Consider the following 17132-nt stretch of genomic DNA (forward strand, 5'->3'; position numbering starts at 1 on the left):
ATTATTGCATATGTTTACTTTTCTTTTTCTCACGTCACACGTAGACATGTACAAAGAGTGACTTGGTGAACATCTGTTCAAGAACAGTTGGAGTTGGAATTACAGAGAAATTTCAAAATGCAGTTCCTGATATAGCAGTGTGAACTAAAGGATGACTGCTGTCTTTGGTTTCTTTCTTATTATGCAAAGATAGGGAGACCTGTTGTTTTCGTGTGCCTTCTCTTATTCTGAAGAGATCAGCAAATATCTGATACCTCTTAAAAATGGCCTGCTGAGATAGATCCACTTTTAGTGACTAGTGGATAAATTACTTTACAATATACAGTAGCAACCCAAGATGATAAGTGATGAATAGCATGAGCACCTCAAACAGCAAGGAAAAAGTATGAATATATAGATTGCAAATGCTAGCGATTTTCTGGTGGAAGAATAAATATTCCTCCCCTTCTGATGGGTGTTTTTGGACTTTCTAATTGCCATGGAGACTTTTTGTTTCCACCTGACTCATCCTGTGGATCTGTGCATCTATTTGAATAAAATAAGAACCAAAAGTAATCAGATGAGTGACCTGGCCAGTCCTACGGAGGACACCTCAGCATTTGGAAATTTCTCCATGTCAGCATTTGGCAAGAACACGTAGCACATGAAACAATCCAAAGTCTATCAGCCTTATTCTGCAAGACCAAGTTACTTTTGCATTTTAAGTGCTGAGGTGTCCCACAGGCAGGCTCTCACCTCCATGGTACACAAAGGTATGGTGGCTTTCTTTTGTTTTGGTCAAGCGCAAATATTTGCACACAGGAAAAAGCTTTCGCTCTGCAGACCAATACATCAGCCATCTGCCTAGAAAAGCCAACGCCTTTCTGCGCTGAGACGGATACGTAGGGCAGGATCCTGTTCTGTCAGTTCTCAGGTTCCTGTGCCTCACCTCACTGACGTTAAGTCCACGTTTGTTTGACTGCCCTTGGTCTGATTACAACAGATAAGTCCAGACAGTAAAGCAGGTATGGATATGTGAACAAGTGGTAATAAAATTTGCTTCCTGGAATGTGTCATGTTTGTAGCTAAGGCAGAATTCTGAGAAGTCTTTTATAGAAAACATGGGCACTGCAGGTGGTGCTATATTATGTTGATGTTAATATAAGCATCCATACACATAGTAGAGAGATTATGAGTTCTATAAAAGTACACAGTCTATACAGGTAAGTTTTCTCAGCTACTCACTCTCATATTGTGTCTGAATTTATTCTGTGTAAAGCAACCGCTGCTCTTGCATTCTCATTTTCAGCATTTTATTCTCTTCCTTTAGCTCTAACGCAAGTAGTGGGTGTCAAATAAACCTGGCTGGTTTAGTCCAAATTAACCAAGGAACAAAAGGAACAGTTTCCCACTCTTCCTTAAGAGAGGGAAGTAAAGAGTGTGAATAAAAATCTGCCCACTAATATGAAGAATAAAGCTGTGTGGCACACAAGCAGGCAAGAAGGGAAAAAAAGAGGGAGTAGTGTCTCATGCCATTAATTTCAGGGGAAAAAAAGGAAAGAATCTTATTTCGTCTGCCAATGCACAGGCTACAGACACGTCATCTTATCCTGAGAAATGAGACTTTAATCTGTGATCTGAGTTTCTGTTCCATCGGGAGAGATATTACCTGGCAAAATACCATTCAAGGAGGAGAAGGCAGAGAGATAGTAGCAGCTGTAAAATTAAGGATGAATGCTGAACTAAGCTGTGAATGGAAAATATGTGTGCAACATACAGCATGGTTTTTACCTGAATATCTAGCTCCACCAAAAGGACTGGATATGAATTTTTAAGAATCACAAAGATTTAGTCCCATTACTCAAAGCTATGCCTGAGAACAGATTTCAGTGTGATACCTATGGGGTTTTGAGAAGGCAAAGAAGGCGGCGAAATCCCCTTTAGTCACTTTGCAAAGTCGATCTCATCAGACGCGGAATAATTCTTGTGCCTGTGACGTTTCTGCAAAATGTCTGCTGTCTGCTTGGGTGAGTAGTTTGTCAAAGCTGTCAAAAACTACAATGGAAAATACTGTTCTATATTACAGATGCAACCAGCATCGGTAATACCTTTGGAATTAATCCAGATTTTCTTCAAATGTTAAAATAACATGCATTGCAATATAGATATAAAGGCTAACTTTCATTCAAAAATGAAGTCAGTGATCATTGTATTCTGAAAATTTTGTGATTTATAATACAGTAGTTTATTTAATTTAATTCACACAGTTTATTTCCTGTCTGCTGGCTCAATATCAAATGCACAAAATAAGGAGAAAACAGTAGACTTCTAGGCTCAGGGCTTGCATTACTTATTTCTTCCACAATCCCAATAAGTGATAATTCTACAATTTATTTTCTGCTGCAGCTCTGACCTCAGTCAGACTATGGAGTTTAGCATTCCTGAGCCCAGGCAAATTCTAGACTGTGATCTTGAATCACGAACCTTTTGGGATTTCAGCTTTGTAGATTCTTGACAGCTGTCTCTTTACTTGTGAATGGATCCACTAAAAGAAGTGACACAAATGTAATCCCTAAACATGCTAATGTTTGTGTAAAATAACTGTTAATATAAAACTTTCAGATCAAGCAAGCTAAAATTCATCTCCTCATAGTTGAGTAGAATGTAGGATATATACAGGAATTCAGTGTTTTTATAACGACTAAGATGTATTTGATTTGAATATCTAGTCTTTTAACTCGGTACCCTATCTGCTGCATCCTAGATGCTGAGAGGGAAGCATGACAATACTATCAATTTTAATATAAACCTGCAGCAGCCAAAGTACATATATACAAGTACGTATCTTATTAGCAGTTGTTATCAGCAGTGAAGAATTGATAAACTTGATTTTGACTGAGTGAGAGTAGCCAATATGCACCATCTCCAGCTAAACCAGAGCCAAGACTATTCATCAGGATTTCTTGAGACAGTAAATTCGCTGGGGGCAGCCACAGGCATGAGATGTGGGTTGAGTTTGGTAATCACATCTCAGAGCAACTACAGTGTGTCCTTGGATCTAGGAATAACTCTTGCACATTAGCTATTCATTTGCTGTGAGGGCCACCCTTCATCTCTACAACCCTGACAGTTTAAATTTTAAAAGTGATGTAAGACCCTGTTGCTGTGAATTATGTTGCTTTTGCAATTCTGCTCCAGCCAGTTAAATAAGTAGGTCTTGTTTCTATTAATGGAAAGTAGTGACTTACATTTCTAGCTGACAATTGTCTAAAAGCAGTTATAAAACCAGCTAAGCAATTCCACTGGCTTGAGACTGCTGACTTCACAGGATGGTTGAGGATGGAAGTGATCTCAGGAGGTCACCTGGTCCAACCCCTTGCTCAAGCAGGGCCACCTAGAGCCAGTTCCCCAAGACTGTGTCCCAACAGCTTTTGATTATCTCCAAGGATGAAGACTCCACCACCTCCCTGGACAACCTGTGCCAATGCTCAGTCACCCTCACCATAATAGTGTGTTTCCTTATGTTGAGAAGGAACCTCCTGTGTTTCAATTTGTGTCCATTGTCTCTGGTCCAGTCACTGGGTACCACTGAAAAGAGCCAGGCTTTGTCCTCTTTTCACTCTCTCTTCAGGTATTTATATACATTAATAAGATCCCCTCTGAGCTTTCTCTTATGGAATCGCACTGATGTGACAGGAGACTGTGTTTGTGACTTCCCTCTCTTTAGTATAGAAATGTATTAACATTTCAGTGTCAAGAGTGAGAGCCATCAGCACACAAAGGACATCATCCCTTGTTTTGGGCTGTATATATGTGCATGTATCTACTTAACAGGAAAGCAGAATTAAAGTGCTCATCCAGTGTATTATCCCAGACGATCCCTCAGGATATTTATGCTCTTCAGCATTTGCATGTGTGAGGATGCCCATCTCCTCCCGAAAGCATGATGGAATATCTGGACTGACTAGAGTAATCTGTGAAAGTAGTATTATACGGCAGACACTGTCATCTTTGCAATTAATGTAATAGTAGTAGTAGTTGGCGAGGAAACAAGAATACCATGAACAAAGATGTAATTACTGGAGTTAAAGGGAGAACAACAGGTTTGTTTTGAAGCTGCTTTCCAGATCTGAAATGGAAGGATTTTGTTTCACACTGGAATGAAAGCATAGCCATGCAAACACTTCCACAAGCGTAACCTTCCCTCAAATATCCATCCAGAGCCTGAAACTTTTGTCTTCTTAATCTGTAGTAGGTGAAACAGGCTTTGGCTAATAGTATAACTATCCCATATTTGATTTCCTGCCCGAGTTAGAGCAGAGGTTGTTTCAAGCCAATGTCTTGCATGATCCTATCTGATGTTGAAAGTGAATGCGAGGAGGTAAAATACTTCCCTGCAATATAACAGCAAAGACCCCCCATTTTCCATCTAATCTTTTGGTGAAATTTTAAATCTACCATATTCAAGCATTTCCTGTTTTGTGCTGTGCTTCTCCCCAAAGTAAATTGCCTCTTGACTCTACTTTGAAAGTGCTGCCATGGCCATCCTGTGTCATCTCTGGCAGCTACTCACATCCCCTCTCCTGAACATCCCTGGCATGCTCAAAAGAGGGTATGCCCACAGACTGGGAAATGTTGCCAAATCTGGCATAGAAACAGACATAAATGAATAGAGCTAAACACAACTCAAAGGAATGTGGTAACCAGTTTAATGTTTCTAGCATTTTCACATAGGTTAAAAAACCATTTAACTGACTATGAAAACAATAGACTGCTAATCACTAATACAAGATTTTTTTTTTCTCCTAGTGTACAGGTCATTTATCACCACTCTGTTGGAATATACTCTTATATCCAAATTTTACATAGTTATGAAGAAAGACGTAGATAGGCACAATATAACTAGTTCATGACAAATTAATACTAGGTATTGTAAATTAGCAAAGCTGTCCTGCAAAGATCGTTCCTTCATCTTTTATATCTGTATTTAGATAACATCATAGGATGTACAAATCCCCTCACTAAGCTGCCACTGTCATGAAAAAGAGGGAATGACCTAGGATGAGCTTCACATGACTTCAGTGCCAATTCAATGAGAAGAACTGGGACAGACCTGCTGATTTTTCTCATACCAGGCTTTACAAGCATTACTTAGCCTCAGGTGTGGAGTTCGGAGACCATCTCCTTCCATCTCTCTTGCTTCATTGTATCTTTATAATAGCAAAACTTGTAGCTGCTATTTGATGGTTATCACCTGAGACCACATGCTCAGTGTGAAATGTCTGTTCTGTTTCAGCTATCAGAATGATAGTTAAAGAATTATGCAGAAGAAAGCTAAGCCCAGATCGCTGATTTTTTTTTCTATATAAGCTATTCCAAAATCTATAGAAAGGGCCTTCCTGTCTGATTTGCCAGCAAAGTTTATTTTCCTTTATTGAGAAATAAGTGCATAAATCAGAGTTACATTAGTGACTTGCAAGCTTCTTGCAATTAAAAAAAAAAAAATTAGGAGCTGAGATAGAGCTGTTAACTTATATAACAAATTGCAAATAGACATAAAAAAGATTGGTTATAACTCTTGGTCAGAAGTCACAGCTGACTTAACAACATCATAGTCGGATTGACAAAACACAACTCAGAGTTGCTGCACCTTAAACTATCACTTTCAGTTATTCAAATAACTAATTTCAAAGTGTTTAATAGATTTCTCCTCTTGTTTTTCAAATGGACGTGATAGTCCTTCTGTGTGAGTTCAAAATGCTAGTAGAGACAGAGCGGTTAACTAAAATATTTTTAAATGTTAGGTTTCCTGGTGCAGCTTCACCTCGTAGAGGCTATGGTCATTTCACTGTTACTGGTTACAGCTCTGTCTGAATGAGGCGTAGTGCTTTCTTCATGTTCTCTATTACTGAAAGAAAAATAAGTAAGAACTGTAAAAAGTACATTTGTACAATTTAAAAGCCCACCTAGTTTGATTTGTAAATTGTTCACACTGAAATTAATTTATGGTCACACATTATATTTTAGGGCTTTTTATTGTGAAAATTCTCGCATTCATACCAAAGCAGGAAGTAAAAAGTTTCTTGAATCAACATGTTTAACTTAAAGGGGTTTGACGAGGCCCCTTTCAACTCACTCACTTCTCAACAGCAAGCCTGATAATCAGATGTGAAGTGCATATTTGTGGTGAGATACTGCATTGGTGTCAGATAGATCCCATAGAGAAAGGACTAGCTCAACCTGCAAAATCACATTCCTTTCTGAAATATGAGTGCTAGGTGGTACCCAGGTAACCATCAGCATTTCTCTTCTGATTCCCTCCCACCACTGGCTGTTTACATTGCACAGTTGGATACCTTTGACTTTCACCTTTCTCCAACAAACTGCTCAGATCTTGATCCTGAAAGTTATCACCTGTGATCTTTCAACTTGTCTTACCTGAGTAGTCCTAATAAATTCAATGGGACAATAGGTGTGCTTAAGTGTTTTGCTAGAACAGGTTAGACCATTATAATTTTTCACAAATGCTCACACACAGTCCTTATTCATTACTTTGAGATCTTAATGGGTTCACAAGCACAAATGGTTGGGATAGGGTGTATCTGGCTGCTTACAACGTGAAAAGCAAAGTAACACTATGAAGACGGCACTTACAGAATGGTATGTCTTGTGGTTCGTAAGTGTAAAGCCGGTTGGAGTATCTTCCTGTGATATCAGCTCTTACTGTGAGAGATGGGTCTGAAAAAATAACTGTATTAAGCACTGCTTTCCATTCCCACAGCAGCTGATGGTGATGTGAGAGGTGATACTTTGACAGCCCTCTTTCTGAACTGTTCTGATTTCATCAATGAGGTAATTACGAGACTGTTACGCTATGTTCCAACCAACAGCTCTAGAGAAATCCTGAACAAAAGCTATTTCTCTATTTCATATTATGCAGCTATTTTAAAGTGATAGCTTACGCATGCACATACTGTTTTACAAGTTCTGGAGTGACATCAGAGAAGGGCATTTTGACTGGATGCACACACAGTGAGGGTCATGCATACATAACGAAATACTGGTGTGACCTACCTAGAGCCTTCAGAATGAAAATCTTGTGATTCTTAATATTTCCACCGTAGGAGCAAGTTGTTGTGGACATGTCTTCTCCCAGGTACCCTTCAAACTTTTTGGTAACTAACTGACTCCTGTTACTACATTGCTCCTCTGAGTGTGGGCTTCATCTCACCTACTATGGATGCTACCACAGAGCTGGTCACTCTAGACTCCCTGTACAGTCAATGAAAAGGAACAGGCACTCTAGGGCATGATTCATTCAATCTATTCCAGAAGTTATCTTCATGATGGGGTAAATAATTCCTAAGATGGCACTGACTATTGACTTGCTCTGTGGTCATGTCCACACTGTAGACACCTACATTCAGTCAGATATCTGACTGTTTTCAGTGAACTTTTGCCTTATAACAGCACTAGCAAAATCCCAGATGCTAATGGACACTTAAGCATCTTGCTCCCAAGAACTAATTAGGTACTGTCCAGAACATATCTGTAACCTGAGGGTGAAAGCCTGTGATAGAGGGAGAACCGAACTCAGATATGCCAAGATTCAGACTAATGCCATGGTAATAATAAACTCTGAGCTTTTTTGTTTTTTGAAAAATGAATTATTTTGATGTCTCCAAAGGAGGACACTGGCATAGATTCAGATATCACATCTTTGAAGATACATAAATATTGTACATACCTACAAACATGATTCGAGGCACGTATTGTCCATCAGGTGACAGGTTTTTATCTGTGGTTTCATGCTGGCAGAGAAATTAAAGCTAATTATTAAAATATTTATGTAAATTTTGGTGAAGTAGTACCACCTGTGAATAGTCTTGTACCAGAGGACAAAACCAAAAAGGTACTACTTGTGTGTTTATACACATGCACAGATTCCTGTACTTACATGGTACTGAAATGCCAGAGACATTTAACTAAAATGACATGAAAAAGCGAGACAAAGAAAGAGAAAACAAAAGCCAAAAAAAGATACAAGTCAAATCTCCCCAAACCCTTCATACCATGAGGTTCAACATAACGAAGTTATTTTGGGCCATTTCCTGTATCTCTTCATTTTCTGCAAAAGCTTTCTTCAGTGCTAGAAAAGACACGGTCATTTTCAAGTCCGTCTCAAATACTGCTTTTCCTTTTGCATTTAGGAACCACGTTGGCCGGAGACTGGCCACATTGTTCCTGTCTCTGCTGATTCACATTCCTGAGGAGACACTTAAGGGCTCTATCACTGCTTTTTGTTTTTTTGACCCATGTCAGTACAACCTCCCGGCTATGAAAATGGAAGCTCTCTTCTGTTATTTATGAAGCTTGTCTCAATGGATACCATGTCTCAGCTTGACAAAAGTGCATTATTCTCAGAAAATTCTTGTTAGATTGATTTCAGCAGCCCTGTCCTCATCTCCTTCTCTAGTTACCGGTTCAGGAGAGCCAAACAATATTAAATCTGTTCAATGAGTCAGTAGCAAATCTGTGTCTCTTAATTTAAACTGACGAGTGCTACATTAGGGATAGCAGGAGAGCAGAACTGAGTTTTTTTCGTGTTCTTTGCTGGATAGTTTCATAGTGGAGTTTTTGTAAATAATAGTAATAAATTCTTAGCTTTTCAAATGTGTTTTCATTTACCTATTTCTTTAAATTTTCAGTAAGTGTAAGGTAAATATGTAGATAAGTGCAGATTCTTATAAAAATATTCACGAAATTTTAATGCTCAAAAAAAATCAAAATTACCTTGGCAGTATTGACAGTCTTCCAAATGATGAATTACCATCAGTGGCTTGTTACTTTATTAATAATAATAAAGCATGTAGTTAGATTACTTGACAAGTATTTACCTACAGTATTTGACAAGTATTTACCTACAAGTATTTACCTACAGTAAAACCATACAGGCACTCTGTAAAGAATTACATTTTCAAGCAAGGGAAAAGAACATAAATCCTTCATAAAATAAAGAAATAGAGAAATAGAGTTTCTCTATCTAAATAGGTTTTCTAAAGTAAAAAATTCCAGAAGAAAGAAAAAACTGAGTCATCATAATCTCATTCCTGGCTAGCATATAATCAAACTGAAGAGATTTTTAATATTGCCTAAGTGTGAAGTTCTCCATGAGTAAGAAAATAAAAATAACCTGTATGAACTGAAATAAAATAATTTTAATAAAATTTGGTTTATTGTCAAATACTTTCCATGAAAAGTTTCATGTTTTTTAAGCTTTTTTGAACAAATACACAGTAATTTTTTTTCTGTAAATAGTTTGGTAAAAGTATCAAAATTTTATGGTTTTGGATGTCAAAACGTAAACCAATTCTGTTTATTGGTTCCTGTGTTTTTTTAAACTACTCTTATTGTTCAGTAAATCAGTTACTAATGCTTGATCTACTATCACTGTCAAGAGTTGTTCAGTTCCTAGGCATTTGTACACAGGGCACATGAAATTAGTTGCCTTTTATTTTAAAAATAATTTGCCTTCAATTTAACAATAGCTTATGCCACATTATTATGATCAAAAATGAACTGTAACAGAGATTTAAATTAATACTGTTATGAATTCTCAAATGTATTTTCGGCTGAATCCCAGAGAAGATTCAAATTGGAACTTTAATTTCTACCAGCACAGTGAGAAACCACGAGTACATCGTGTTCATATGCCAACTGATAAAGTGTTGGTAAAACATCAGAGGCAGTAGATCACCATGCAAGAGCAAATGTAACTGATTTCCAGCTGTTGATTAAGGAAGTAATTGGAGGAAGCATGGCATATTTATCTATTAAAAAAGTGTTTTAAAAATCATCATATCTATTTATCATTGCTTATTCAAATGACAACGCTGCTGTTGTGACAAAGAAACAACAGTGTTAAACGCAGAGTTTTCTATCAGCCCATAACATTGCTTCAGAGTGACAAGACCCTTGCAACAACTGTTATTTATAGACACTAAATCTGTTTTATTTAACTGGGTGGTCTGCAGATTAGCTGCCACTGTGTTTCTCTGTTTTGTTTCATTAAAGCATATTCAGGCATGACTGTCTGATTAACAATTTTGCCTTTTAATCTCTTACCTTTTTTTTGCTTGATAAAGCCCTTCTTCGTAAGTTTGTACCCAGGTAATTTCATCTCCCCATCCTAGAAATATAACAAAAGGACTAACTGGTGTCCAGGTAAGTAATTCATAACAAATTACATTTTTTATATTTATCAAGGGTTGTACATGAATAGGATTTGTTTTTCAGTCATGTTTCCCAAACATTGTGGATATACTAATTCTACATCTCCCAAAAGGCGCTCTGGAAGATTAAAAAAAAAACCCAAACCAACCCCCCAAAAGCCTCAGCTGGTTGAATATCCAGTTCAAGGCCTCTAGCAAACCTGTTAGTTCTTTCCCTTTCTCAGAGGTCACTAAATCAGCACCCAAATCATTTATATCTTTATACTGTCTGCTCCATATTTAATGTAGACTCTGGGGCTTAAAGAGAAAGTTGGCTTATAAAGTTAGAAAAATAAAACATGACAGTTCAAATAAGATCAACTTTAATATGAACATTGTTAGAATATTCCTGAGTTTTAAGCTTAACTCTTTCAAACCCTGGTGTTGCAAGTACTTATAATTTAATAAAAGAATGCCTGTTAAACAAAAATCTCCACCTAAAAAACTTCTAATGAATCATCGGCTTCATAGCTCATCCATAGCTGGTGATACACTGATCTCAAAAAGTAAATTGTCCAGTTGGTTTCTTGCTTTCGGATCCCAAAGATGCCAGCCCCTGTGTGGTAGATCCCTGCCTCCCAGTCAGTGTTACTCCATTCATGACGGCCCCCATGGGAATTGTAGAACAGCTTCTGGATCTGGACCGGGTTAAGGCTCGGTTTCTTCTGTGCCGTCCGGACAGTGCTTGGACCAGCCCTGGCTATGCAGAGATTTGCTGTTAGCTTTCTCACAGGACAATCACTTGTGACGCTACCAGGTCATATCTTCTTTCAGGAGAGTGCCTTTGATTACAGATCTGTCTGTTTGACGGTGGGATTCTGGCGTGTTGGCCAGTGTGTCCCCAGCCCTGGCTGAAGTCAGCTGCTGACGTAGGTAACTGCACAGAGCGGTCACCTACGGTCATTAAGCAGTAAGTTTAAGTGTCCCCCTTTGATCTGTGAAAATTACAGGTAAAGCACTCAAGGCATCCCAAAAGGCCTGAAATCAGAATTAGAAAACTGACGCCTTCTGTGACATTTTTTTTTTTTTTTTTCCCCCAAAATTGGCAGAACTGAAGGGATTTTGTTATCTTCTTATGCATTTTAACTTAGTGGGAAGAATGAATCCCAATGTAGGCAAGAGAGGCAATAGATACCAGATGTATTATAACCCTTCTCCAGGGATAACACTTACAAGAAGTGATTTGCAATTTTTCTTTGGTTAGTCCAGATGTTGCATGATTTTGCCCAGTGCTCCCTGAGCAATGAGGTTCAGATGGGACCTCTGTGACAGGTGGGCCTTTGCCAGTGGTTTGTATAGGAAGGTCTCAGGGGTGAGCTATGGGGTCTACAGGCTTGGCACAGCTTGCAGAAGAGGCCAGGGAGGGAGTTCGACATGTTTTGGAATGAATAGGCCAGAAAGGAGAGGGAAGATGGAGAAGAGGAAAAGACCTCGGTAACTTATTTCTCAGTTTGTATTTCTAAGGATTGATCAGGCATAGATAACTTAAAATAGATTCTTTAGTTAACATCCAGGTGGAAAATTATGCACCACAAGGAAAGGAATTATTCACTGCAAAGCATGACTCTGCCTATCTGATGAAAAGCAAAAAAAAAAAAAAAAAGTCATGCTGAAAAAGCCACCGGTAGCTCAAACTGTTGTTTTGTGTATAAAAATGCGTTTGTAGAAAAAAATTTCCATAGCAACTGAAGTTAGTAATCTGTGTTTCAGTAATTAACAAGTTACCATAACAAAATATCTTTTAACTGATATATGAAACAATATTGTTTCACTGATGGTCTGACCCTGATTGGAGAGACTCAGTTTAGGTTGTTGGCTTCTGCTAGGTCTCTCTGGGTTATATAAATTATGCAGGTTATATGGGACCCTCAGCCATATCCTTAAGAACAAACTGATGGAGTGAAACAACACGAAATAAGAAGATGCACTACTTAGAGCGTCACTTAAGGATAGGGAAACAAACCCCAGTAAGTATATATGTGTATATATATATATATATAGATATATGCTTTCAGGAAGTTCCTAAATTAAAACATTTGCTGACCTGTGTGGGAAGATGAGGAGATAACATAAAGTAAATATACAGTACCTCTTGACAGTGTTTGAGGTATTCTTTTTTCCTTTTTGATTGCCATTGCAAGGTTGGAAGAGACTGCAATTAGCAGGAGGGACAAAGCCAATGTTGAATGCAGCATTGTTTCTTTGAGAAGATCCCTTTCAACCCAGCAAGGAAACTGGAAAACAAAGCAACAGCTTTAGTCACATGGATTCATCACCTGCTGCACTGTAAATCACTGTGTTAGTAGTATCCTAACGATCTATACTACAGAAGTAGTTTTGGTTATTTCTATAAATGCCTTTGGAGAAGAATGCAAAATGGAAGTGCTTAATTTTATCATGCAGTACTGCTTTCAGCTGCCAAAATTGGGCTGCAGGGACAGTTCTCACAACAGTATGATCAGGGCAACAAAGTTCATTTCAGTTCATTTCTGGTCACCCACCATTTTTTTCTTATGAACTAGTACAACATTGTAATACTGGATCATGAAAATGTCAAGACAGTGCTACTATTTGTTCTTTTGGTTAGTTTTTTAATTTCAGTGAAAGGTAGCAGGATGGGTTCTTTTTCAAGGATAGTAGTTTTTTTGGTCAAATGATGTCTCATGATATCCTCCTCAATAAAACAGGAAAATTGACAAGTATTTATCTCCATATATAATACATTTTAATCAGGAAATCCCTCTTGAATGTTGAAATTGCCATCACTTTTTTAGCCTGCACTCTGTGAGCCTGGATGCTAAAGACTGAGATAAATGTACAAGAAATTTCCAGCTGCTTCTCACAATGAAAACTCAGAAAAATTCCCCATTATTCATGGCATCTTAAAACTGATTTTCAGCTCAAGTCCTGCTTAATAAGACAATCCATTTGTGCTTCTGGCTACTTCCAGTATTCTGAAGATGTTTCCTTCTCTTCCTGACAAAGATTATTACAAGAAATTCAGTAATTTCTGGTCTTGATAAAAGTTGGAGAAAAAAGTGATGACTGAGGAAAGGCATTACAAAGCCAAAATTTTTAACTGATAAGTCTTCTTTCTGCCCAGTACAATCATCTTTAGGCATGAAAGCTCAGATATGCAGGTGGATATCTGTTGATTTAAACTAAGTGAAAAAATATAATACATGTAGCCTAGGATACCAACCTAGTCTGTTTATCAGTTCTCTCTGGAGATTCCACTTTTCAGAGGCTGAACTTTAAGCATTACCAGGATGACCTGTTGAGAAAATGCTTAGACTTAAAAAAAAAAAAAAAAAAAAAATCCCCCGAACCGCTTGTGCCTATATTGACAAAAAAGTTTCAAACTTGAATTTTAAAGTGATGTCCAATATGGTATTATAGCCCTGAGCACCGGCAAAAGAAGATGCTTTGTATTTCTTAGGACAGAGAGGCATCAAAAGTGCAGCAGCTTTTATTCTTACTTCAGTAAGTTCCTCAACATTACTAACATTCCTGTTAAACAGTTCAATTTCTGGTGAACAAATTCAATACCACTTCTAGTAGCTGGCAATCTCAATGCAACAAAACCACTCTTTTCACATGACTGGAGAAATATTTGCACATTAAAATGTGCAAAATTTTAGAAAAAACCAAAGTATTATAGTAAGATTTCCGCATTTCTGAAAGTTGCTAAAATAATTAATATATCCATTATAATATTTTTCTCCTCAGCCTTGTGCACAACGGTTCCCTTTCACCACACATGGCATCACACCTCTAGTGTTGTTCTTTGTTTCACATACTTTCCTCTTTAGGTTTGTTCTTGTTAACTACTATTGATTGCATTTTATAAGGGAGTCTCCTTTGGAGATTATTAATTATGCACATTAATTTGATGATTGGAGATTATGGATATTTAATAAGAAAAGATGAAGTTTTCCAGTGTTTCTAACTTCTAGTTAAGTCTGGGGGATGAGGATTTTTTGGTGACAAAAATTCCATTCAAATTTTCCCCATGTCTGTGCAGACCACTAACTTTAGTCAGCAAAAGCAGATTATTACATCCTACTACTACATTCCTGACAAATTAGTATTTGTAGCAACTCTATGTGAAAGTTAATAACTATATTTAGTATAAGTTTACCTATTAGACGTTAACAATAAAATCTAGCATTTATATTAACAAGTTAGAATGCTATTTAGACATAGTTATGGCTTTGAAATCACACCAGATAATGTCTCTATAAAGCATGGAATGGAATGCATGGTATGGAATGCATGAATTGGGTCTTTCTTTCATGATGTATTAATGAAAAAATCAAAGTATAAATCTCTTCAAGTCACAGGATAAATTATCTGAAGATTAAATAATTGATCATCATCCTATTGAAAACCAACAGGGTTTTGGAAGGATAATTTATGGAGCTGTAGCTGGAGGCAGCTTAAATATTCTGAATCTTTTATGTTACATGATCCAGTGCTAGTTAATTGATTAAGAGGAAAAGTGACAGCCAACACCATATAAATTACCTTCATCTCTCTGCCAGAACAAATGTTTTGTTAACTAATCTCTAGGCAGCTATCATTTGTCTTTTTCATCTAACTAGGTTTGTAATGCATTTGTCAACTGAACCTTATTACTATATTAAAGGAAAGTTAAGAATAAGAAATATTTGCTTACCAGCAGCAACCAATTCTTCTGATGGAAGGTTCTTTTTCTTAAACTGGTTACTCAAACATCAGTGCGGTTTAAGCATAGAACACCTGGGCTGCCCAGGTCTCTGTGTAGCAACAACAGCACATTCCCCTGGGAAAAACTGAGAGGAACCTTTTAGCTGAAAACCAAGTTCATGGGTTTCCACCCTCCCCCTTCCTTTTCTGCTGTCTCTCCAACGTTCGCTTTTGTGAGTTCCCATGCTTATACACTGAATCCTTGGACTTCTCTTCATCTTGGCTTGTATCAGGTGTCTTGTGTGAGGACTGGAAATAAATAGTGGCTTATGTGTGTCTGCTACTTCCCCCTCATACAATTTGAATCTGGCTTATATCCAGTGAAAAAAGAAACCACCAATGAAAGCTGGAACTGTAGGTGCTTTTGTTCCCAGTGAATGACTGGGTTCACTGGTGCTTGAAGATAGGTATGAACCTAATAGGAAAACACAAGGGTTACTTTGTGTAGAGGAATGTAATTAACAAATAAAAGGAACTTTTTTTTTCTTTTTTTGACGAGGAAATAAAAATCCTTGTTTAAAGAATATGGTTTAAAGCATCTGATTATTGCTTCTCTGAGCTGTAGTTTAAAAATGGTCTGATTCTTTGGACATAATGCTTGATATAATTTTGACTTAACTTGACTAATACAGGAAAAGTCCTTTATTCATCATCTTTGCACAAAGAAGGAATTAGCTGGATTGCCTCTTCCCTCCTTCTTGCATAGCTTTTGCAAGGGAATCAGAAGCAATCCTCTTTTGGTTCTTTGTCTCCCATATATTTGGTCATATGGACTGTATGGTTACACTTTTTCCTCTTCCTTTTCATGTAAAGTCTGACTTCTTATTTGTCTTTGATGCTTTAATCTACTGTTGTTTGTTGCCACTGACATGTATATGATTAATGATGTACGATTCTTGTATTATGTGTTATCAAATATTTTTCGTATCCAAAAGTGAAAAACAAGAATTTCTGTGGTTTTGGTGCTGAGTTATCTTTAACATTTTTAAGGGAGATTTCAAACTTACATTTCCAGTTAAAATAGTACAGTAACTATACTTAAATCCATGATACACTTAGCTCCTGAAATGGCTGAAAAAGCAAGGAATGTAGTTTGGTTACAAAGTAAATGCAGACAGATATTTAAATCAAAGCATTTTGCATTTGCTTTTGCATTTGCAAAGCATATTGCATTTCTTAATTTAAATTTTAAGTAAATTAAAAAGACTACCTGAAGTAAAACCAAGGACGACTTAAAGAACCTCCCTCCATCCAAACTTTGGGTTTTCATGTAAATATTCCAGGCACTGAAGCTGCAGTTCTTCTAACTCTTCAACTAATTACGGATCATTAAGTAATTAGAAATACAGAAATTTTCCAAGTATATTGAGGTGTATTTCTGGTCAACCTTAAGATGTTGTGTTCTTCAACCCTGAGATATTATGTTCTTTACTGCACAGGTTCCTTATCGTAAGGAGTAAATGGGTAGACATACAATGAAATAGACTAAAATTAGTGCTGAGCTACCTGTGAACGGCCTTATTTGACATGACAATGTTCAGCAATTTATTTTCTGTGCTCTAGAATCTTCTGTGTTCTAATCTTCTCTTGAAGATTAGAATTTCAGCCTTTGTCAGTCTGGCCATGGAGAGGTTGGCAGTTCTGGTCAAATAGACCTTGTCAAGGTTTAATACTGGAAAAAAAGTCTGTAGTATATGAAAAACATTGGAGAATAACTGACACTTGGAGTCACATGCCCTTGCTTTCGTGTGAGTCACGCAGCAGCAGATTTAAGTAGGTATGAGGCCATATGTGAGATGTGAAACTGACATTTAAATTTTGCAATACCTAGTCCTCCACAAATGCTAATTGAAAAAAAAAAAAAACATCCTCACTGTATTGATCAGTTCTCTGATCTCACCTTTTCTGTGTTTGTTCTGGCACAAGGCAAGGGATATCCTGATATAAGGAACAACAAGCTGATCAGGGTGTAACAGGACAACCTCATGTGACATCTACCCTCACTTATGCATAAGTTTAAATTAAAGTGAACATGGACCAACTGCATAAGAGAAATACAACTTATTCATATAAAATCTTATTGAGTCAAAGCCTAGACGAAATACTTACCTGGCTAAGGTGCACCAAATCTTCAGTGCCAAAAGTAATACCATG

At 37.3% G+C, this 17132-nt stretch overlaps 1 protein-coding gene across 1 annotated transcript; it reads right to left on the reverse strand.

Annotated features, from left to right (window-relative positions):
- Positions 1-5837: 5837 nt before the first annotated feature.
- On the reverse strand, positions 5838-12445 carry AGR3 (anterior gradient 3, protein disulphide isomerase family member). Its single transcript, XM_065629832.1, has 7 exons — positions 12340-12445; positions 10105-10168; positions 8773-8825; positions 8052-8128; positions 7727-7790; positions 6634-6717; positions 5838-5887 (listed from the first exon to the last, which is right to left on the reverse strand). Exons 1-7 carry the CDS (start codon positions 12443-12445, stop codon positions 5838-5840), a joined length of 498 nt encoding a protein of 165 aa, XP_065485904.1.
- Between the last annotated feature and the right edge of the window lie 4687 nt (positions 12446-17132).

Source organism: Caloenas nicobarica, chromosome 2 (assembly GCF_036013445.1).
Source record: "Caloenas nicobarica isolate bCalNic1 chromosome 2, bCalNic1.hap1, whole genome shotgun sequence".
NCBI lineage: Eukaryota > Metazoa > Chordata > Aves > Columbiformes > Columbidae > Caloenas > Caloenas nicobarica.

Coding starts and splice junctions, on each gene's coding strand:
- AGR3 (XM_065629832.1), bottom strand. CDS start 12,445: ATGCTGCATTCAACATTGGCTTTGTCCCTCCTGCTAATTGCAGTCTCT. Junction 6,718..7,726: donor GCCTCGAATCATGTTTGTAG/GTATGTACAATA, acceptor TTATTTTTTCAG/ACCCATCTCTCACAGTAAGA. Junction 5,888..6,633: donor ACCACAAGACATACCATTCT/GTAAGTGCCGTC, acceptor TTTTTCTTTCAG/TAATAGAGAACATGAAGAAA.